The 24,111-nt window shown below is 39.2% G+C and overlaps 1 protein-coding gene across 1 annotated transcript in view; it reads right to left on the bottom strand.

The window, feature by feature from the left end:
- Positions 1 to 7,031: 7,031 nt before the first annotated feature.
- The window catches only part of MBD2 (methyl-CpG binding domain protein 2), a 63,478-nt gene continuing 46,398 nt past the window's right edge, over positions 7,032 to 24,111 (bottom strand). The window contains exons 6-9 of the mRNA XM_015595632.2: positions 14,758 to 14,848; positions 13,294 to 13,471; positions 8,755 to 8,893; positions 7,032 to 7,514 (exon numbers count right to left, since the gene is read on the bottom strand). Coding sequence (XP_015451118.1) covers positions 8,767 to 8,893; positions 13,294 to 13,471; positions 14,758 to 14,848 — 396 coding nt within the window. The 3' untranslated portion in view covers positions 7,032 to 7,514; positions 8,755 to 8,766. The remainder of the gene's footprint in view (positions 7,515 to 8,754; positions 8,894 to 13,293; positions 13,472 to 14,757; positions 14,849 to 24,111) is intronic.

Below are 24,111 nucleotides of genomic sequence, written 5' to 3'. Positions count from 1 at the left end.
CGAAATTGCCCCTTAAAAATGTCCATGCTATAATTCCTAGAAACTATAAATATGTTAGGTTACATGGCAAAAGAGACTTTGCCGATGCAATTAAGTTTGCAAACCTTAAAAATAGAAAATATTACCCAGGGTTATTTGTGTTAGATTATTCAATCTAATCAAATGAGCTCCTGGAAGCAGAAAACTTTATCTGGAGCCAGAGACATGAGGCAGAAGGGGAGATCCGAGAGATGTGAAACATAGAAAGGATTCAACTGGCTTTCATTGGCTTCGAAGATGGAGGGACCCATGAGCCAGGAAATGTAAGCAGTCTCTAGAAGTTGAGAATGATTTCTGGATAACAGTCATTAAGAAAATGGGGAACTCAGTCACACAACTGCATGTACCCAAACTGTGCAGGCGACCTGAATGCACCTGAAAGCAGACTCTCCCTCGGGGCCTCCAGATAGTCACAGGCCAGCCAACATCTCCTTTTCAACCCATGAGACCCTAAGCAGAGAACCAGCTTAGCCACACTGTGCTGGGTTTTCTGACCCACATTAACTGGGAGATAATAAATGGACACAGTTTTAAGTTCCTAAATTTGCTGTAATTTCTTGCAACAGCAACAGAACACAGAGCACACGATGTCAGAATTAAGAGTTTTATTTGGTAGTATCCTCAGGTAAGGGGTGTAGATCGATACCACTTGTGGAATTCAGGCCTGATCCAAAAAGATAGAAGCCCATGTAAATGTGACCCAGACTATCAGATAATCTAAGAGTGTATGAGAAAGATCTGGAGGCAATATGCAAAACAGAATGGAGCTGGAAAGACTAGAGGCGGAGAGAACAGAAGTTACTATAGTAATCCAGGCAAGGGTTAACAAAAGCCTGCACAGGCATGTTAGCATATGAAACCATGTCAACGAAAAAGAAAACTTGACAGGCCTTCCGGTGACTAATTGAATATTAGTGTTCAAAGCTGAGTCTAAAGTTTGGGTATGTACTTGTTCGCAATAGCTCAAAAACAAACAAACAAACAAAAAAACAACACATAACGTACATTGCACGTTGGGGTTGATTTAACACACAGCCCAGGGGAGGTGTTCTCAAGCAAGGCTGGTCTAAGGATTTAACAATATCATTGAAAACCTAGGCTTTTGCTGGCTTTCCAACCCACCATCCTTGCACGTTGGCTTTTTATCCTCATGTCTGTCTCTTCAGGGCGACAAGATGGCTGCCGAAGAGTTAGGCATCAGATCTTAATTAGAAGCGTAAGAGTGGCGTCAGCACATCTAGGAATAGCTATTGAGTTAGACAGTCCTCTATGTCTGCCACATGTCAGATGGTTAAACAAAGAAATGGAAAAGATAAGAGATTTCTCTTTTTATTTGAGGATATGAGCTAAGTTTAGTTTTGGACATTTGAATTAACAAGAGAGTACTAAGTGGGCCTGTTTGTAAAAGTGCATTTCTTCTTCGTCACATTTATGTCTTCCCCCATGTCCTCTGACATACCTATCTCCATATGTGGTAGAAATCTCTTTGTGTGGTTTGAATTATCTCCATTTTTTAAACTCTCACCCATATTTCCTTTTGCTCCTCTACTGGTCCTTAAAAATATGGCAATAGAGCCTACGGGGTTTCATTAAAAAATTTTTTTCAGAAGAACAAAGACTGTGACTATTCCCTGAATGAATTTAAAGTTCCAGGAAAGCTGAATGTGTTTTTGACTCACTGAGTAATACTGCACCCTATCCCGAGTGTTAAGTGTTTTCAGTATTAGATGACTAATTCAGCCTGCTCACGGCAGTTTCTGATAAACCAAAATCTGGTTTGCTCCAAAGAGCCACAGTCATTTTAAGAAATATCAGTCATAGTGTAAGTTTGTGGTTTTTCTCATTTATAACATTATACTAAGTGACTCTGCATTTTGGGAGGAGACAGAGGGAAAAAGAAAGGTTTTTTTAAAAAGGCATTTATTCCATTGTAAATAGCACGTCCTACCATGCTGCTATTTGTATTTTTCCCTTTGTTTCCAAATGTTTCCATTTTCACACAACTAGCTATTGTTGGGTCCAAGGCCCTTTCTGATAAATCATGCTGTGATCAACAAGGCACTCTGAAAGCTGGCCACAAGCCTCCCCCTCCCGGTACGAGTCCCCTCTTTGGTTCTCAGTCCAAGGAGTATCTGTCCAGTCAGTAAAATTCAGGATAATTCCCCAAAAGAAGATTCCAATCCCCAAAAAGTCACCAGGGTTTTGGGGGAGGGCAGGGGTTGCTATAATTTCTGAAATATGTTACCATATACCAGACACTGTAATATATTTTCCCTAGTAAGAATTTTACAGAAGCCACGGACTACCATAGGAGCAGGGGACATCGTCACAAAGTGTGGCATATGATGCCAAGATTCATAAACCCCAGATGAGGAATCCTGCACTGAGTGGTCTAAAACAATTTAATAATAAACCCTCTCAACAAAAGCAGATGTCCCAAATTTATGGGTATTTACTTATAATTTATATACATGGATTACTCTACCAATGTATTATGTGCTTAATAAGACACTCAAAAATTAAAATGTCAAAAGGATGAGATGAAAACAAATATTAAAAGGCCCGTTATTTTTCTACTTCCCAGTGAATGTTTTTACACGTCTTAGATACACATACCCCACTTTGAAGCCCCTTTCTCCAGGGCCTTTGGTCCTGCCAGACTTCTTACAGCATCAAGTTCGTGAATGGTGAAATAAAAAGGTGAAAAAGATAAGAGGATAATGGAAAGAAATGGAAAAGCTGAAAGAACTACAGCATAAAGAAAAATGCTAACCCTTGGATAAAAATATCTGTGTGACTAAGGAGCTACGCTTGTCCCCACCTCTTACAAAAGATAAATAATCCTAGTGAAGATCTCTCAGCAGAAGAGTTCCCTGGATAAGCTTTTTACAATTCATACATAGAAGAACCAGGTTTCCAATAAAGAATCACTCTGCCCTTATGTAAGCCGTCAGACTACAGTCACACTGTGTTGTTCTCTGTCACCCCAGTGGGGAAGAGGGTTGAATGTTTGCATGGCGTTCTGGAAAACAGAAGACATCGCCATTCGAATTCCCCATGCTTCGCTTTAGCTTGAGCAAGTCATTTAACATGTCTGGTTCTTAGATTCCTCAACTCTAAATGGAAATAATAACATGTGCATATAATATGGCTTATAAATTCAAATTATGGGTCAAAATACAAACATGACATTGGAGGTAGAAGTGTTCTGTAAATTATAAAATACTACATAAATGAAAGCAAAAATGTTTGTCCTCCTGTCATAAAAACAAAAGCCAAATAATTGACAAAGTGACCTATGCGTGCCCTCTTAGAGAAATCAGTGTTACTTAACATTCCACCCCAGGCCCTTTGAGATGTGCAGATTTAACAGCCCGCTGCTCCAATTCCCAATTCTTCAGCCATTCCTAGATGATCCCGCTGTGACTGATGTAAATGTCCCACCTGTGGACTTCACAGAGATCATCGAAGTATGTTTCGTATAGAGGTCACATCTGCATCCCAGAAGTGAAGGTGGGCAGGATGAGGGCTTTGACAGCCCTGCCGGAGGCTTGGAGGCTGTGGCCTTGCAAGATGTAGTGTGGCCTCCACTTGATTCTACAAAGAACCATTCAGTCCTTTCTGGGCACTAGACATGACGGCAGAATGACTAAGCAGTTGTCTCACTAGCAAAGCAAAGTGGTATCACTGGATAAGCTCTGAAAGCTGTGGAGCCCTAAAGCCCAGCCTGCAGCCCCTTGTATCCAGGAGACACAGGCCAGAGATGTCTTTCCTGAACTACGTCATTGAAGATGACTTAGACGAACATTTTTAAAGCTTCAAAATTTATTGCTGTACATTTTCGCATAGCATTTACTATGGAAATACTAATAGTGCAAATATTTTGGACTTCGTAGCAGTTGAGAGATCACAAAGCTCCTTGATATCTTTTGCAATCATTTATGACGATCTAATTAGACTTATTTTTAAAATTCAAACAAGTAATCTTATATCCAGAGATTACATAATGCTTTCTGGATCTCCTCTCTAAAACAAAAAAATACCCTGGAAGCCACCAGGGGCATTCCTTCCCTCGATAATACACACATCTTGCAACACTGTTCCAACTCCGAGACTCTTTGTTCATTCACAAATTCAATCAACAAATATTTATTGACAAACTGTTATGTGCCAGGCACTGTGCTAGGCTCTGAAAACATTAGGAAGAAAAGGTGCAATCTCTGCTTTCACGGAGCTTACAGTCTACAAGTAAAAACAGACATGCAAAAAAAAAAATTTACAACACAATAAAGTGCTTCCATGGAGGTATTTACAAAGTGCAGTGGGGACTCGGAAGAGGGAAAAAGAACATCTGCCTGGAGAGATCAGGGAGAGCTTCACAGAGGAGGTAGCCACTGAGCTGAGACGACCCATGATCGGAAATCTGCCATGTAGACAGGCAGGCAAAGGGAACGACAGGTGCGAAGACACAGAGGCCCAAGGGGCACTTTGAAGGAGCAGGTTATGCAGTTTTTCTTGAGCCGAAGGTGCAATGGGGAGAGTGGCAGGATGAGCTAGACAAACAGGCAGGTATCAGATCGTGAAGAGCCTTTGAGCATTCTCCCATTTATTCAACAAACATTGATTGAGTGCTTACTACGTGCCAGGCAGTAGGCTAAGCGCTGGGATTATAACAGGGACCAAGACAGACACACCCTTGCTCTCATGGAGCTTACATTCTAGTACAGAGATAGACAAAAAGTCAATAAATAAATAAAATACAGATTTAGAAGATTTCTACAAAGGAAATAAACAAGGTGCTGAGGCAGAAAATAAGTGTTATGGGGGGTGGACAGTATTCTGCATTATCAGCAAATGCCTCTTGGAAGTGACATAAAATGACACCTGCAGGGATCGTAATGACATGCTACAATGGGGACACTTGCTATGCACCAGGCACTGTGCTAAACGCATCATAAACAAAATCTCGTTTAGTCCTCACGACAACGCTATGAGGTAGGTAGGTATTATTCCTAAGTCACTGACGAGGAACAAGCTCAAGGAGATTAAGTAACCTGACAAGCCACACAAATGGCAAACCAAGGTTCAAACACAGGTTCTCTTCATTTCAAAGTGCTCGCTCTTAAAAATTATTCTAAACTGTATATACAGACAACTGAGGAATTTTGAGTGGGGAAATGATACAGTCACATTTGCTTTGACGGCCATTCTGATGACTACGTGGAGGGAAAAAAAAGAGGGGTGGAGAGAGAAGGTGAAAGGCAAGTGGACAGGTTAAATTTTTTTTTTTGTCAAAAGGAATCCACTAGAAGTCCAGGAAAGAGGAAAAGAGGTTGATGGAGGCCGTGTCTGCAGGGATGGAGAGGAGCTAGAGATGCGAGAAGTGCCGCTACCAGTTCACACAGAATTGATGGGGCATCGGAGGCAAGGGAGAGTGGCTCTGGGCTCACTCCTGGGCTTCTGCCTTGGGCAGCTGGGTCAGATGGTTTGTTTTTACTCGCGTTAGGGGACGCAAGATGGTGGTGGGTTTGTGAGGATAAGATGATGAACTTAATTTTGTACATGTCCTGTTGCTATACAGGGAACAGCTGGACTTATGGGAAGGCCCCCAGTCGGACACCATGTAATGGCTTTCATACCTCTTCTCTACCTGAGTAAAGCATTATAAGAACAAAAATCAAAGTTTTGTATGTGTGTACATTATATTTCTCCTTTTATAAAAGCTGTTTATAAAACCATGTATATCTTGGTTGGCTTGCTTTGTAAAAAGAACATACGATCACCAAGATGAAGTTACCCCAAGCCCGATTACAAATGAAGCATGGACTTAGGGGAGGCTAAGAAAAGCCTTTGCACATCATTCTAACTAGTCATACCAGTTCTTAAAAAGAAATCAACATTAACTTCCCACTGCCACCCCAATAGGGACAGTCTGACAGGCCCAGAGCAGACACCCTCTGCCAAAAGTCTTCCCAGAGTCCGTCAGTATCCCTGCTCATCCACCAGCAGGACTGTTCCAAGGACCTTGGCGGCCTAAGGCCTAGAGATCAAAGTTAAACGTAAATCAGGAATTCCAAGGAAGGGTTATTTGTGTAGTCTGGCATAAGGTCCAGAGAGACAGCAGCTCAAACCCAGCCAGCTACATATTGCTTGACAATTTTCTCCCCCTTCCTCGGGAACTGGAGGGCTGCGGGAAGTAGTGGTACCTAATGTACAGGTGACACTTATGTGGAACTGGTCACATCCTTGAACACAGCATTTCTGGGCTGAATTTTAAAAGAACTCAAGAGTTAAGAAGGAGTACATAAACCTTTCCTATAGAAAGATATTTTTGCTCTATTTCTCAAAATGTGCTTAAATCTGCTTATAACCACTCCTTCCTTTCCTTGGCATCAGACTAACTTAAGTATGTTTTGATTTTTAAAACTCATTAATGATATTATGCCAGTTTTAGTAATTAGATATCGAGAAATTTAAGTGGTAATGAAGTTACACTAATGAGTTTTAACAGAAAAAAGAAAGGAGATACTTTGGAGACTGGATAATGAGGTATAACAATCTGTTTTGTTAAGTAACTTTGCCTAGAAAGCAAAAGGTCTGACCGGCACCTGTGAACTTAGTAAGTTAGTGCACATTAGAAAATGCAAAATGATCTTAAACAACAAATACGGATTTCTAGTAACATCCGAAGGGTAACTGTGTACCTAATTCATGCTCAAGGGAAGAAAATGCCTTATTTTTGCACAACTAATCAAAGTAAAGTACTAGTCACAGGCAAAGAAAAAAAATGTACACATGCTATATGCCAACTTAGGAATTCTGGTGAAAGCACAATTCTCACGGTATCTGGAGGCCTACTCCAAATGTGTAAACTATTCCCTACCACCTCCATTTCAGACCTGAGGCCCAGGGAACACAGCTGAAAGGAAACTGGAAATCCTAAGAAGCGGCTCTTTGATGTGCGTGTTCTTCGACAGAAAGAATTCCAATCGGTCTGTGAATATAATCATTTATTTGTCTTTACAGTGATGATGGAAGAATGTACAGGTGTCCTCTTTCAATAAAGTATAAAAATCTGTTTATGTACAGTGAAGTCACAATAATCTTTAATTGGGAAGTTTATTTGGTACTCCTGATCCATTCATATTAAAACTGGGGGAAAACAAATATTTCATGTAAGTGCTACATTTCCAGTAGATTGCACCTGGCATCAAAAGCTCAGCTTCATCTTAAGGGTCCTCTTGATATTACAAAAGACTAATTTTAAGTCCTAGGACTCAAAATAAACATCATTTTTTTTTTTTGAATAATAGATATATACATCAAAAATACATCTAAAAAGGCATTGGTTAGTGCTATTAAAAAGCTCTATGTGCTCGGGTACATTTTTTTTTTTTTTTTCAGGCAAAACCCAGTGGAAACGTGTTTGTTCAATTCTAGGAATTTGCTCTTGGGGAAAGTTGGCCGAAAGTTACCTATAAGGAAAAACAAAGAAACTTAAATAATTCAATGATTTCTCCGGTAAGGACAGCAAAACCTGAAAACGTAGTTAGAGGCTAAATTTCATTTAGAGTACATTTTTAAAACCTTGATTAGCATTTAGTTACCACGCTTTGTACATAAAAAGTGCTCAGTGTGTCCCCTCATCTTTCAGGCTCAAAGTGAATGCCACAGCCTCGCTTTGTTGGCCCTTCACGTCACCTTCGCTCCGTGGCCATCAGCTCTCACAGCACTTAACGCAGTTGGTAATTACATAGTCATGTGAGTGGTTTTTTTTTTTAATACGACTATACTAAGGCTTTATGAGTGGGAAGACTGTGCGACTGTGTCCACCGCTACATCCCCAGGACCCAGCACTGAATGCAAGGATGACTATCAGGACGAGGCACACATTGCAAACTGAAAGGGCAGGGAGGAAAGGTTCAACGCCAAATACTGAGCTACGACTCTCTAATCTCCTGTTCATTTACTCTGTGTGTGTGTGACTCTCTTTCTTTCTCTTTCCCCCATCCCAGTTTCGGCTTCTAAGGACACAATAAATAATCAGCTATGAGTGGCAGAAAGTAAGGGAAGGCATGCCAAAACAAAGCAAGATAGAAGTTGGGAAGCAAGATGTCACTGGAGATCAGACTGTAATCAACTAAAGAGAACATATACTCAATGGACCAGAACCCATGAAATTCATCATGTGAGTTTAGAATCAGATCAAAATTTGGTTTTTTAGGGAAATTATTTATTATAATTTGAAATGTCCTCATTCTCCCTGCATCAAGTCTATGCTAGAGAGAACCTAGGAAAAAAAGGGAGGGATTCTGCTTACTCTGTGGCCATAATTTTAAATGGGGGACAGGAGACCCCCAGAAAGCTAGTGCAGTGGAGATGACAGCCGCCTTCACCCCCTGCGGCCTACCTGGCAGAGTACTTTTCTTCTTCCCCTACTTTCCTCCAAGGACAAGTTGGAGGTTTTCCACCTGGCATTAATAAAGGACGCTACATCCCTTGGAAGTGGCTGCAGCATGTGAATGTCTTCACATAATGAGAAAAGGCTACAGTAACTTATGTGGCCCTTAAATACAGAGCAGCCAAACAAGAGCGTATGCACCACCTCTGCAGAGGAGAGAAGCCTTTTTACTCCCTGCTGAGGGAGGCTGCAAAGGGCAAAAGCAAGAAAAGAAAACATCCTAAGTTCCAAGTCTCTCTTTGGTGTGAGTTTACCTGATCGTATTCTTAAGCTTCATCTCCACTGTCCATTTCAATATCCATCTCTTCTGTGTCAGCAGCTCGTGACAAGATGTCTGCCATCAGTGCTTCTTCCAATTTCTTACGTACTTGTTGTACGCGCTCTTCCTGTTTCCTTTTTAACAACAGAATAAAATGACATGGATCATTTGGCAAGTCATGGAAATACGAGGCCGCTACTAAAGCTCATCAAAATCACAAATATTCCTGAGAAAAACACATTTCCTTCCCCTTAGACTTTGCGAAAGCTGCTTCTTCACTTGCAAAACCAAATCACACAGTAGATGGGCTTTGCCAGAAAGAGAGAGATTCAGACAGGCAGGCATCCTTCCTCTCGCAGGAGTAGGTTTATTTCAGTGACCTTCTCTTCGAGAATTCAAATACGTGTATATTTGGAGTTATCCCTAGAAAAGATAAATATGTTCTGTCTTGGAAGCAGGGACAGAACAGAGAGGTAACATGGAAAATAAAGAAGAAAACAGACTTGTTTGATGAAGCACTTGTTCGAGAAAGATGGAGGCAGCTGTGATTTAGTTTGGTGTCCTAGGCTGTTCAGGGAAAGCTGGTCGGAGCTCTGTCCTGGGTTCCCAGGCCTGCTGGCAATGGGCCGTCATGAAGGAACCAGGACCACATGATCCCTACACTGAGGACTGAAACTAAAATCATCTCTTCAACTGAGATAAGCTGAGCAGGTCAAGAACATGCCAAAGTTTCTCTGTGTCCTGGAAACTGAAAGGGGACCTCGAAAGTGAATTAATAACTCCAAGTCATAAGAAAGGTTCTAAACTGTAGAAGAAAGGCTACTGGTATGCATTTTATCTTTAAAAAACAGACAGGGCAAGAGAGAGATTCCTAAAATAATTCTACCAAGCAAAGGTAGTACATAGAAAGTCACGTCCAGAACCACGTGGAAGGATGAATGTTGAAGAAACACAGGAGAAAGAGAAGACTGGTTAAGGAAAAGTCTTAGAAAAAAACAAGAAAGGGAGAGAAGCAAAGGCACAGGTGGCAGAATTAGCTTTGACTGGAACATGGGCCCGACCATCTCCTGAGACCAGAGGGAAGGGGGTTAGGATGAATGTCAAGTGGGCGACGGGGCAGCCCAGTGACAAGAGACGCAACGAGGAATACTGAGGACTCTACTGAAAAAGGAGTGATTTTCTCTATCAATAATTGAGGAAGACAAATTACACAATGTCCAAACCTGGGAAAGCGGAAGAGTAGAGGAGCAATGTTCCAGAAGACTCCCCTAAGAGTCCCCGAGTATTCACTCTGTGGGTGCTCGACCGGCTGGAAAGTAACATGGACGTAGTCCAGCCTACACGCCTATTCATCTCATGAGAACGACTCCAGGGTAGCGAAGCTAATATATATTGTGTAGCCACAAAGGTCTTATACATCATATTTATTAAATTCTAAAAACAAAGAGTTAAAAGGTATAGACCTCCACTTTTCAAATGAATTTTCAAAAAGAGGGAGGCTGTCACTGAGTGAGTCTGAGCTGCATAGCTCTGTCATATTAAAAGAAACTGGAGTTCAACAGATTTTCATGTAGTGCAGCAAGGTCAAGAAAAACACATTGTTTATTTCTTATATAGTTAGTCTTGCCTCTGGCTCGGTGACTCAAGGTTTATGACAAATGACATATTGGTCTCATTGGCAGTCTCTCACTCCTAATAACAAAGTGTGAGAATCTGCACAACTGCCCTAGAGTAACCCCATTAGGAAGACAAAGAAAATGGAGCAAATGGTGCTTTTGGCTGGAGAAGTATATCTTAGACTCTGACATTTGCCATTGATTCTCTTTCATCTTAAGCATTACTTTCCGCACTTATAAAAGCTGAAATTAAAGCATTTTGCCCGCTGGGGTAGGGAGAATTCTAACGCAGTCCCTAAGATGCCCCCTTTCCCACCCCTGTATCCACTCCTTGTATAATTCCCTCCCCTTAAAGGCAAACAGACCGTGTGAATATGATGGGAATCACTGCATGATTAGGTTACTAATCAACTGACCTTGAGTTAATCAAAACAGATTATCATACAGGGCCTGACCGAATAAGAAGAGCCCTTAAAAGGTGCTGGCCCTTCCTGAAAGAAGCTGGAGAGGGAATCTGGAGGGAGCCAGAGGACAAGGAACTGCCATGAGCCTCTAACGGCTGAGACCAGCCCCGCTCCACAGCCAATGAGAGAACAGGGGCCTCAGTCGTACACTAGGAGGAAATGAATTCTCCAACAGCCATCAGAGCTTGAAAGAGGACCCCGAGCTGCAGAGGGAAACGCAGTCCAGCTGACGCTTTGATTTCAGCCTTGTAAGACTCGGGCAGACAGAAGCCTGTCCCAGACCTCTGATCTATGCAACTGTGAGCTGTAAGTGGATATTGTTTTAAACAGCTAAATTTGTGAGCCTCTGCTACTCAATATTAGAAAACAAATATACCTGTGGGTGAAAATTTTATCAAATATACTGAAAAAAACATATACTTAATGTTGAGATCTTTAATTGAGGGTTTAATATAAACAGAATATGCGCTATACAATTGGAGAAAGGGTAACAATTCCATTTGCAGTGATTTATTTTGAACCTGTACTGGTTAAGCAGAAATATTTGCTTAATAATTTCTGTTATGACAATTCAATCAAATGGGTAATTTGTTACACAAGTTTACCCTAAAAGGAAATCATCCAGATCTGGCTTTGAGAAAGTTTCCTGTACTCTCCAAAAACCTGGCATTCAAGCCATCAATGGTCCCATGACCTCACTCACAGAACCTCAGTCAACAGCCTCAGGGACCTGATGAAGTCCTGCTGTTTACTCACTCCAAGACAGTAATTTCCTCCCTTGAGGGTAAGAATAATCCAAAGAGCAGGCTGATTCCTTTCCTTGATTTACATTTTGTTTTTCTTAAAAAATAATGCTGATCATAAATTCTATGTAATCAAAGCATCTGAATGCGACTTTGAACCACTCCACATCTTTGTAAAAGGAGCTACTTTTTAAAACCCAGGAAGGACTTTCCAATTATTACCCTAGCTAGACTCACACATTCAAAAACGTTCTCATACCATACAGATGCTGTATTACAGAACTACATTTTGTTTTTCTTAAAAAATAATGCTGATCATAAATTCTATGTAATCAAAGCATCTGAATGCGACTTTGAACCACTCCACATCTTTGTAAAAGGAGCTACTTTTTAAAACCCAGGAAGGACTTTCCAATTATTACCCTAGCTAGACTCACACATTCAAAAACGTTCTCATACCATACAGATACTGTATTACAGAACTGCACAGTTAAAACCTATATAATTTTATTAACCAATGTCGCCCCAATAAATTTAACAAAATTTAAAAAAATAAAAATAGGTGGGGAAAAAAGAAAAAGAAATAAAACATTCTCATGCCAATCTTTATGGATTGAGTAAAAACTACAAATATAAAACATATTTTAAAATTATGATTCGAAAGTGCCATCTGCTGGTTTTGTCCAGGAATAATATCCCAGCAGAGCTTTCTGATCCACATGCAGAGGACAGAAGGAGTGAAGTATGTACGCAGTGTCCTATTTTTAATGAAAATACAGTATAGTATATTATCATTATAAACGAATGATACTCAAGTTCATAAATCTCATATAAGCATTTCTTTGTGGCCTTAATATTTGCAATAGTTTTGTTTCTCCCAAGGAATGGTTTGCTTATACTTTCTCAGTATTACCAATCTGAGCTGTATGCTTTTCTTTCACTATTTGTTGCTAAAAACCTAACTTGTGTCCCAGCCTCAGAAAGAGTAAAAGATGTTAATAGATGCAACTTGTGTCCTCTTCTCACTCCCTTCTCTGTTAGTAATTATTGCTTCACCGAACGTTGCTTCATCTTTTCCATCTGCTTCTGTGTGTGTGTGGGTGTGTGTGTGTGTGTGTGTCTCTCTGTCTGTCTCTCTCTCTCTCTCTCTCTCTCTCGCCACTTTCAACCTTTCCCTGAAACAAGGTGAAGTAGAGATAAATAAATCTCTAAATTGAGCTTACGTGAGGTAAACATCATCAAGATAAATACACTGAACTTTGAAAACACAACTGAGCTTAAAGCAACATGGCTATGATGTGTTTTAAAGAGAGAATGGTTTGCAGACAAATCAATGCGGGAAGCAATCACAAAAGGCAAAACTGAACAGAAGGGGTTCTTTGGAGCGGAAAGGCAGAAATCCAAACTGCAAAGAAACTACAAAAATGATAATGGAGGGAGTACAACTTATCTGTCCTTAGACGTGATCCTGGTAACAGCCCTTATACATACCACTTCTACCTTTTTTAAGCATGTATTTGTTTTAAATGTCCTATATCACGTTCAGTAGTTTCATGAAAGCTTGGTAAAAAGAAAAAAATTATACATGTATATAAAATAAAACTTTCTGATTGATTCATCACTTACTAGATGTGCCACTGAACCTAACAGGCAGAATAAAATTTATCAAATGTAAAAAACAAGTTTTTTAAGTTATGTCAAACTGCCTTACCTAATGTCTTCATCTGTGACAATGAAAGCTTTGCAGAGGGGTTGAGATGTGTTAAGCCAAACAGCGGGGTTCTTTTCCACAGCAGGGGAGACTTGCCCTGTGATTGGTGCAGAGCTTGTGTGCAAAGCACTGGCAACAGCAGATAAAAGGGTCTCATCATTACTACCTGGACCAACTCCTGCAATCACAAATACATACACGTTAGAGGAAATATCTAGATGTGCCAAGCAAACCTTGTATAACCTAAAAGAACTGATATTTTTATATTTGTTTGGGATCATATATTTAAAACCGACATAAGCCAATGCAGCAAAGGATTATATCATATCCACCTAATAGTTATTATACAGCAAAGAATTAACATTAAAGAAATAGTAACGAAATAGCTGAGCATTTCAATAAAACTTTAACATAACTTTAAAATACATTTTCCTAGTACTGAACTTTTTAAAAGTTGGCTACATTTCTTCATGCAAGGCCAATTATTTTAATGATATAAGTCCCTTCGAAAGTCATATTATACTTAAGTATCCCTATTAATGAATTCTTAGAGGCCCAGAATCGTTTCTCCAATAGCTTTTAACATTAATTTTTAGCAATATCTTAACACTTATCTTCTTTGTTTCGGTACTTCAAAAGAAAAGCCAATGTAAGCAAGTTGTACCTACAGCTTTAACAGCTTTTTCAATTACCTAACAAAATATCCAAGTTAATAGATTTAATAATTTCATGCCAACTGTTTTTGGAAGACTGGGCCTATGGCCACATTTAAACACACCACTTTAAGTCCTAAACTGTTAAACCAGTTAAAGCAATACTTTCCAAGAACATGGAGGGATGAAGCAATATTCTAACCATGAATTATGAGGATTTTTTAACCAATCCACAATATATCAAGATTTAGAAGCCTAAGTTCTCATACTTGAAAAATAATGCTTGTCTAGGACTTGGCATTAACATATGACATGACAGGCACACTAGCAACTGAGTTCTCCACCCCAGATCCCACTTGCTGATACTACTGGACTGAGGTGCATCTGTTCCCACTGCTTTTTTGCAGTGGCAGTTTGTGAGGGAGAGGCAGGAGAGCTTTAGCTGTTCTTTAGATAAGAGGAGGCGAGAAAGAGCAAGTGCTGGGGCCAGATGCTGCTTTGAGAAGGAAGCTTGGGAAATTCTGCCACTCACCTGCATCTGGTTCAAAAAGTAGCACGAGTTAATTTGCATAATGAACTTAACTTAATGCTAACATTTTTACACAGAAAAAAAGTCTTAATTCATATGCTCTCTCAAAGCATCCCCTGCAACATACAAGCTCTTCATGTGCATTTCCCCTGGGGTTGCTAACATACAAGAGGTGCATCAGCTGGCAAGGCATACTACCCAGCCAAGAAAAGTCCTGGTCCCAGCCACTTCTGACTCCACAGCATCTAACACAGGGCCTGGTACACTGAACTTGGATAATACCTTGAAGACCTTTAGGTAGTTCCATGGTTTTTATAATTTGTTCTGTTACATCTGATGCACTAAGTCCTTGTAGCCTCTTCTCCCAGAAAAGCTGTAAGGCAAAACATCGCTGTTAATAGATACATTCTCGGAACAAGAAAGTAGCACATCGATGCTGTTGAGTAATGAAATTGAAATTATTTCAATAGTTTCCTAATTTCTCCATTTTTTCCTTACAAAAAGCTAAGTGACACTCCAAATATGAATTACTTCAACACACCATAATTCTTTCGAATGATATTACTCAAAAAAAGTTGTTTTATTGGTTTATGCAACCTATTCGCTTATTACAGTACTATAGATTATTATGTGCTATATGCTGTATATAGTTCTTCATAAGGTATCATCCAAAGAATATAACTTAATTTTTTTAAAGATTCATTTGGCATGAAAATATAATAATTTACCAGGGAAAAGAAAACAAATTATATTTTGAAATACTCCTTTATCCAGTATCTTGGGGAAAGAGCTCCTCCGCCTATGTGATTGTTTCAAGACACTGAAGTTTAGCCCTTTAGCTTACTTTAAGGGAAAAGGCTGTTTTTTATGAAAACTTTTCTAAAAATGTCTTACATACTTTTGCTATTGCAACAGATGCGAAGTTCATGAGTGACCTTCTCTCCCTGTTGCACAGGGCCTGGGTCACCTTAGTCGCTCAGCGGCCCCAGGTCAGTGAGCACACTAGAGGCTCTTCATACCCTACGGGGCTACTGAGCAGGCAGCTGCTTATCCAAACTCTAAATGGTCCAAGACAGTTCGGCTGTTTGATTGTATATCCTTTCTATACTTTATTCTCTCTCCCAGTTAGCTATTCCCTCTCACTGCTGCCATTCATCTATTCAGTATGTATTTATTGAGTTCCTCCTATGTGCTGTACTTGCCCTGTGGATGCAACAGTAGATAAGATAGAGTGCCTTGGTCTTCAAGCTTTCATCTCTTTTCTAGTCTGTTTCGTATTTACTAAATACCCCTAAACAGATAAAGGAATCCCTTAGGACTCTGTATATGTCTTCAGTCCTGGACACCAGAGGCCTGTCACATAATAGGTACTGAAAAAACATTTGTATGAATGACTGAATATGGGAGTAACTGAACTCAGAATGAGGCTCTTGAAGGGACATACAAACTCAAATTGAAACCCCAGCTCTAGATGTATGACCTTAGACAAGTTCTATAACCTCAGAACGCTTCGATTTCCTCTTCTGTAAACTGTGGCAACAATGACTATCACGTAAGATTACTGTGGGGATTAAATAAGGCAATATATGTAAAGCACTAGTCACAGAATAGGCATAAGGTTTATTATATTTTGAGCATAGTGAGGGCTTTTTGAGCTTCTGTTCTGACTTCCAGATCTATGAAAAGTCTCAGATAATTGCCCTCCAGACAAATGTGAAGATACAGTAAAATAACTATTTATGGCAGAATAGTACTATGTTGTTTTGTAATAACCTGAATGCTAGCACCAAGGGTAACCTGCAATAGAATGCTTCACTCTCCTTTAAAGACCTTACATCTCCTTATAAATTACATCATGAGCTGAATATGTAGTCAATATATATGAAGACATGAATTCATTAATCATCACAGATCCAAATGGTTAGATCGAGGTAATAACTGATGATGTGATAAATGTCCCAAGAAATCCTGACTGCTTTTCTCTTTGGGGGAATAACATCACCTATGTTTGAATATCACAACTATACAAAAAGACAAGGAAAACAAAAGCCAGTTAATTCCTAATGAAAACTTATTCAGAAGAATCAGTGAGTATGAGATTAGTAAGTACTTTCATAATAAAATAATATATATTCTAATTTTCAAAAAACAAATCGACACTACCAAAAAGCGAAGAATGGAAATTATAAACAGATATGATAAATAATATTTTACATCTAAAAATTCCAATTCTTAATATCAAAAGTTAAATATTTTACATGCTATAATTTTTAACTCTTAATTTTAAAATTCCTATTAATTCAAAGAAAAACGATGAAACAATTGAGGAAGGAAAATTTTACAAAGCAAATCTCAGACTAAGAAACGAATGTATGGCTTTCGATTACAACAACTAGTACCATCACATGTCATCAGATCTCCCTGAACTAAATGAGGTTGAATCTAATATACATGAATGACCCCTTTATAAATGAAATGCATACGCCATGAAAACAAAGATACATGTATTTATGTATGTACATGTGTGGGCATGTGTATTTCTCCTCCAGCTCCCAGAGGAGATGGGGAAAGTGGGAAAGGTTAGAGAAGGAAAGGAGGCTGGTTTGAAAAAAGACAACATTTAACTGGTCAAGGTCACTACTGCCCTCTCCATCCTTCTCATCACTCCTTCAAAGCTAATGAGCGTACCTAACTTTCATGAGAACTGAAACAGTCTTCATGAGAAGCCAGTACATGATTCAATTTATATGACATTCTAAAAAATAATCAACTAGATGGATGGTTGCCAAGGGTTAGGAGTAGAGGGAGGTTCTGACTACAAAGGGTCAGCATAAGAGAATTCTTTGGGGTGCTGGAATTATACTGTTTTCTAAAACTGCAAACTTCATCTAGCTGATACAAATACCATTTTCTTTTTTTTTTTTCCAAGCCAATTCCTCAAGGGATGATCAATATGTACTATCTCCATTCCCCTAGGCCCACGTCAACTTTCTTATCCAACCCCCTTTTCCAGGATTTTCTCCTAAATGTACTCTATAAGTCAGCTCCTCTCACCAAATTCAATGGCCTTATCTTTGGTCGCTTTATAGCCCTGAATGCTTTGGAGGGATGCAAAGGAGGGGAGAGGTCTTCCTCCGCCCAAATTTAAAATGTCCCAATCTGCTCATTTATGAATGCCATGTTTTTACTAGGTGCTTAATTGTGGTCAGCCAGAGTTCTTCCTATTACATTACTTCCCCAACCATTAGAAGTCTCAAGACAAAAATACTGAAAAGATGAGTCTCCCTAAACTTGTAAGGAGTCCCCCTCTACGACAGCATCTCGTCTCTTCCACCACACTTTCATAAAAACTAATGCTTTCACAAATCCTAACCTACCCACTGAAAATCTGATTTCACCTGCGAAATCTAATGATTTTCTCAGCTTAACCCTGCTGCCTGGTGTTAGGGCCAAATAATCAATGTAATACTTTTAAGGAGTAATAATTTAATATTTGGGGAAACTCCCCAAATGTGCTATCACCCTCAGTTATTACATCTCTTTCTAATCCCCACTAATCAGACCCTCTAGGTGTGTCTAATGTCGTTCTCTTTGTCGTCCTCCAGTATATAAGAAAATTGGATAGCTTCCAGGTGTGCGTCCCTTTATATTACCAATGGTCCGGGCAATACCCTATCCAGTAAACCAGCTGATAGAAGAGAATAGGAGGGGATTAAAAGTCATCTGAAACCACAAAAGTGCCTAAAATATCAGTGACCAAGGCAGTACAGCTTGGGAGAAACCATCTTACTAGAAACTGGAGTTCATCTCTAGACCTTTGCTCCTCTCACAGATGTGGTTGGTGCCTCTATGACATCAGTGGAACACAGCTGCATGTACTATATCAGTCTTAGAGTCCTAGAGGACACACATGACGGTGTGTTATGAAAGCTGCTTCTTTAACAAAATGAATGATCAAATCTGTTTCCTAAAAGTAAAAACAACCCGAATACAACTGTAGCATTTTCTTTTCTTCACTGCTGTGGATTTAACTGGGACTTTGGAGGATTTGTTCAACTTGCCTGACAAAGGATATCCAAGAAAACACTTTCAGATAAGTCACACTAACAATGGAGTGATAGCAGATATTTCAAAAGACAGGAGAGGGAGTGATGTGACAAAGCACATGCAACTAAAGGCTTTGGAATTATTTCCTATTAGAACACTGTTTTAGGTTAATTATGCTAACATCTATGTCTCATGAACACACTGAAAAGCATCTAGATCAAATAAAATATACCAGTATTATTTTCATCTACCATTATATTTAATTTAAAAAGCACTGATGTGTGTGTGCAGAGAGTAGAAGATTTAACTTCTGAGTAGTAGCGTAAACGGAATTGGGCTTCAGAGTCAAACTGACCTATGTTCGAATCCTTGTTCTGTCACTAGCTTTATAAAGTTGGACAACTTACTTAACCGGTCTCGATACCGGTTTTGTACCTTATGGAATAGGTATGGAATAAAACAAACTCAAAGGGATATGAAAACTAAATGAGGAGGTTTTATAAATACTTGAACATGCCCAGTAGAGAGCAAGTATCATTTCTCTGCTCAGTTTCACTCATGGCTTCTAGCACACTGCCGATCCTACAACAGCATTTAATAAGTAGTTGGTCACCTTATTAAAATTAATAAATATAAACAGAGCAAAAAATAATCACCTCTGAAAGGTGAGTATTCACAAATGAAGACTGAGTGCATGCGCACGAATATGCTCTTCCCTCCCAGATTTTCAGCTGGGGTTTTCTTGCTACGACAAGAATCTTAAAACTCGTCTACTTCCTCTTCTCATCCAGACTGCCTCTCGTGGAGGACCAAAGACTGGAAGAATTTTGGTAAGCAGGACCGGCTCCATAATTTGCAGGGCCCAGCACAAAATGAAAATGCGAGGTCTCGTGCTCAAAATGAATCAAGAATTTCATGATGGCGACGGCAAAGAATTCAAGCAGGCATGGGGACTTCTGAGCACGGTGCCCCGTGCAACGGCAGAGGCCGCGTGCCCATGCAGTGGTGGTAAGTTCAGTGCAGCGGGGAAAGGAGGAGATCCCTGTGCTGTGCAGCAGTCCTGAGGGAACTGCTGTGACGTAACCACAGTCTGGATTTCTTAAAAGAAGGAGGGCAACAGAAAATAGTTCAGGCTGGATCCCTGCAATACAACAGAAGCTTCCCTTCACTCCTCGTTCAACTAGCCCAAGGATTTTCCATCAGTCCTGCTGCTCCTCATTTGGAGGACCGGTGAAAGGCTCACTGCCCAGGCTTCTCCACAGTTGAGCAGCATGGGGAAGAAAGGAGGGGAGCCCAGGGAATGTGGAAACCATAATGGGGAAGAACGGACTGGAGCCTAGAGAAGGATTAGAATTTTGTTCTATTTAAAGTCCTGTGGATAACATGGATTAAAGTCCTGTGGATAACATGGATAGCTTTTAATTAAGATTTCCTGAAACTGTAATTTTCTGGTTATTTTTATCCCTTCTACTTCCACGTTGTGATGATAGTAAAGCTCTTGGAAAAACCTCAGAAGGGCTGTGAGTGTTTTTCGAGAACAGAAGGTAGAAGAGAATCAGGAAATACAAACTACATTTGTTTTGCAGTGAAGCAAGAAGGGGAAAAAACTGGAATCAGCAGCAATGGCCTAGAGCAGTTTCTCAATCCTAGCGTTACTGACCTTGCAGTTGGATAATTCTTTGTTGTGGATGTTTAGCAGCATCCTTGGCCCACTCCCCCTAAGTACCAGTGGTGACAACCAAAAATGTCTGTGGACATTACCAAGTTTCCCCAGGTTTGTGGGGCAGGGAGACCAAATCAGGTCTGGTTGAGAACCACTGGTCCAAAGAAAGAGAAAGAAGACAGGAGGGTAGGAGGTTACAATAGCAGAGGCCCAAATCTCAGAGCTGAAACAGAAGGGAGACCCCTCCATTGGCACACGCCTTCACTGCAGCCAGCTCATTTCTCGTCTTTCAAGGGTCTCTGTCCCAGCTCCTCAGTCCGTAAGAACCACCCTAAGGGGTTTGGAGCTGGCTGCCTCTTTGTCACTGCCAGACAACGAGGGCAGAAGATAAAGCAGAAGTGGGAAAAACATTTTATATCTTAGGAGTAAAATTGAACATGCTTCCTGATAGAAACATGTTCTAAACAATAATCATTTTTAATAATTCAGACACATTTTGAATTCAGAAGTCCTCTATGGGCTGGTCTGGAAAGTTAGAACTATTTATAATATCGTTTCTATTGGAAAATGTACAGTTCTGAATTGAAACGACATTTCATATCCCACCCTGTAAGCTAGTAAGCATCTGTATGTACAGATTTTAGAAGGAGCTCTAATTACCATAGGATCAGAGAACAGAAGCATGTGCAAATATGTCACAGATACTGACAAAGGCACAGCTCCATTCAGAATGACTTTAGGTGCCCAGGCATAGGTATAGCAACAAAACAGAACTGGCGGGTTGATCTTGAACATGTTAATTTCCATAAATATAGCTATCCATAGGGCGTGGCCAATTCTAAATTAAAAGCCAGAGAAGATGCGTCTCACCAAACTGAGCCACATAAAAACCTAAAATTTATTTTAGCCTTCATATATTATCTTAACATGCATCTTCCCTTACCATCTGAAATTACAATCTCCATTAGAAGAAAATAAACTGATTATGGAGAAACACACTGAAATTTCAATAACAAAACTAAGTTCATCTAAAACTCCTATATATTTGAGCTCCTCATTCTTATTGTTTATTTTAAATACCATATGCTGAATATTAGTTTCTAAGCCAAGAAGCCTGTAATAATTAACTCTGGCTGACTAGAAAAACCAGGTCAAACCTAAAAGCCCTGAGCCTCTTCAGATATCCTCCTTCCACCTCGGACCTCTTCGGAACTATTCTACTTTTCCTTACTTACCTCTCCGGTCTCTAAGGAGGACATATCCCTCTGCCTTTCTAAGATTATCTCTGCACTTGGCCCTCCATGATCACGCCTCCTGCCTCCTCCTTATCTTATCTCATCAATTTGCCCAACTTGTCCTCTCACATATTTCCTTTTCCCCCTTTCTCTCCTGAGGCTTCTTCCCCTGAAGTGACAGATACTCAAACTTCGATAACCTAAAAAGTGTCCTTATTCATGACTTCTCCTTCAAACCATCTCTATCTTCCTCCTTCTGCTAGGAGAGAAACTTTCCATCTTATTTCCTTACCTTCCTTTCATCCTTTTCCTTCTAACTTGGACTCTATGCCTACTATTATATTAACACTGACCTGCCCAAGGTCATAATAACCTTCTAAATTACTAAATCCAATTCCTGGTTTAAGCCTCCTCTGCCTTACTTCACTGTTGCAATCGCCTGCTGTCAGAAGACTTAGGAAAGTCTGACTTTTATGATGGTTCTCTGTATGTTTCTGTATTTTCTCTTACTATTAAGTAACAAATTGAAACTTTTTACAGTAACTCTCAAAGAAATAAAGCTCTTGGCATTTTTTCTAATGAAAACAAATACTTAAAATGCGTAACATGTGACATACCTTTTAAAGTATGTGAGGACAAAAGTGATGATACTTTGTAAAATAGTAGAACCCAAGTTACCTTTAAAAGCTCACCATTTTAAGAGTTTTAATTGGCGCAGATTTCATCTCTGTCAAGAACATAATGCTAGACACATAGTTGGCACTCAAATATTTCTGGGATGAATTTGTGGCTAAGGAGGAGTATTACAGCGTAACAGAAAGAACACGATTTGGGAGCTAAATGCTTCAGTCCTGACTCAACCATTAAATAGATGTGCTGTCTTAGGCAAGTCACTTAATCTCTTTAGATGTATTTTCACTAGTAAAATAGAAATACTAATAACTGCCTTATCTATCTCAGAAGGTCATCGAAACACTCATAAAAAATGAGAAAAATGCTTTGAAAATATAGATTTTTTAATTGAATTGCTCAGAATACATTCTAATGTTAGGATTTCATAAATTCGGTGAATATCTTTTTCACTTTTGTAAGGCTTTTGTTAAATCTAATCAAAGAACAAAGGATCTTTGTCAGATATTTGTAGACTAAAGCAGAACCCAGAAAATGTACACTTCATATTCAATGACTCACGAGAAGCTAAATATGTAAGACACTGGGTCAGGGCTGTACAGAGGGACGGTGTTTCCTGCTCAGAAGTAACTCACTGTCCAGTTTATAAACTGTTCTACTTTAATTCAACCCCATATGACATCTGAGTTGTCTAATTTTGGTCAGCAAAAAACAACTTAACTTAAATACCATGGTTTGCAAACATCAAAAGTCAAACATGAGCTACCCTCTTATTTTGTGAGAGTAGCCTAGGAAGAAAGGGCTAGATAATGACAAGAAAAGTATTATGTAAATCAAGGAAAACTTGATTCATGTGGCTGTGCAAACTACAGTGAGATCTCGTTAAGGGAAAAGATAACATTTTGGGCTAAAGAGGATGAAAGAATAAAGCAAAGGTAAAAAAGAGTTGAGGATAATCGGGGAGCAGTAACCATCTGCTGTAGATGCTTGTCTAAATTTTGTCATGATACTATCTAATTCAACAAAGTGGGCATGTAATTCTTGTCGAATGCCTCAAAAGATGCCATTATCCGAAGATGATCATGGAATATGGAATAAGAGTACTCATTCATGGTGCCTGTAAGTTTTTCATATCCTACTTCCTTGGGAAAAGTTATAATAATAATTTTCCTATTAATACATAAGTCAATATAGGGACTTACGGATGCTCCTTCCTTTTACTTATTTGTCACATTTCTACACACTTGGAATTATTTATTCAGTGTCTGTTTTACTCATAGTATTGAAAGTTCTATGAGGACAGGGTGCATGTCTGACTTTTGTGTTTATATAGTACCTATAATATGATCAGCAATATGTGCTGTTGAATAAAAGAATTAATGATTTCAAAACCCACTCAACTGCAGGAACTCTGATCTGTAATAGACAGCTATCATTATTATTTATCAGAAGACATACTCTTCAGAAAGCTTTCTTGAAACTAATTTGGATAATGTAAATTAATTCCTCATTTTTTACAGTGGGACATCAATCGATGCTATTTCCTTTTTAATATCGATAAATCAAGAAATAGAAGTATATATGTACTATTTAAAATATGATATTAAGCAACCACTAGAACTAAAATCAAAATTACAAATGCTCAAAATTGGTCTTAGCATAAATTTAAATGGAAAACCCAGACCACAGAATTAAAACAGAAATATCAGAAAACGACAATAAAATATTAAAAACAGCATATAAACACAATGATAGAATCAAGACCAAACATATCTGTAATATCTATAAATGTCATGGGAAACTCACCTATGAAAGAAAAAAAGACCCTCAGATCAGATGGGGGGAAAAACCAACTATGTGTTTTATGCGAGAAACATATCTAAAAATAAAAGGACTCAGAAAGCTTAAAATAGAAAGAAAAAGCAAAGAAATGGCAAACAAATATAGACATTAAGCAAACAAAAGTTTCAATGTTACTATAAGATTACTTCAAGGCAGTAAGTGTCAAATAAGACAAAGCATAACTTATTATAATTAACTAACTTCTATAAATGTTATCTT

This window comes from Pteropus alecto, unplaced genomic scaffold, assembly GCF_000325575.1.
Source record: "Pteropus alecto unplaced genomic scaffold, ASM32557v1 scaffold146, whole genome shotgun sequence".
In the NCBI taxonomy this organism is placed as follows: domain Eukaryota; kingdom Metazoa; phylum Chordata; class Mammalia; order Chiroptera; family Pteropodidae; genus Pteropus; species Pteropus alecto.
The sequence above is the reverse complement of the archived record's forward strand: the minus strand, read 5'-3'. Positions and strand labels throughout refer to the sequence as shown.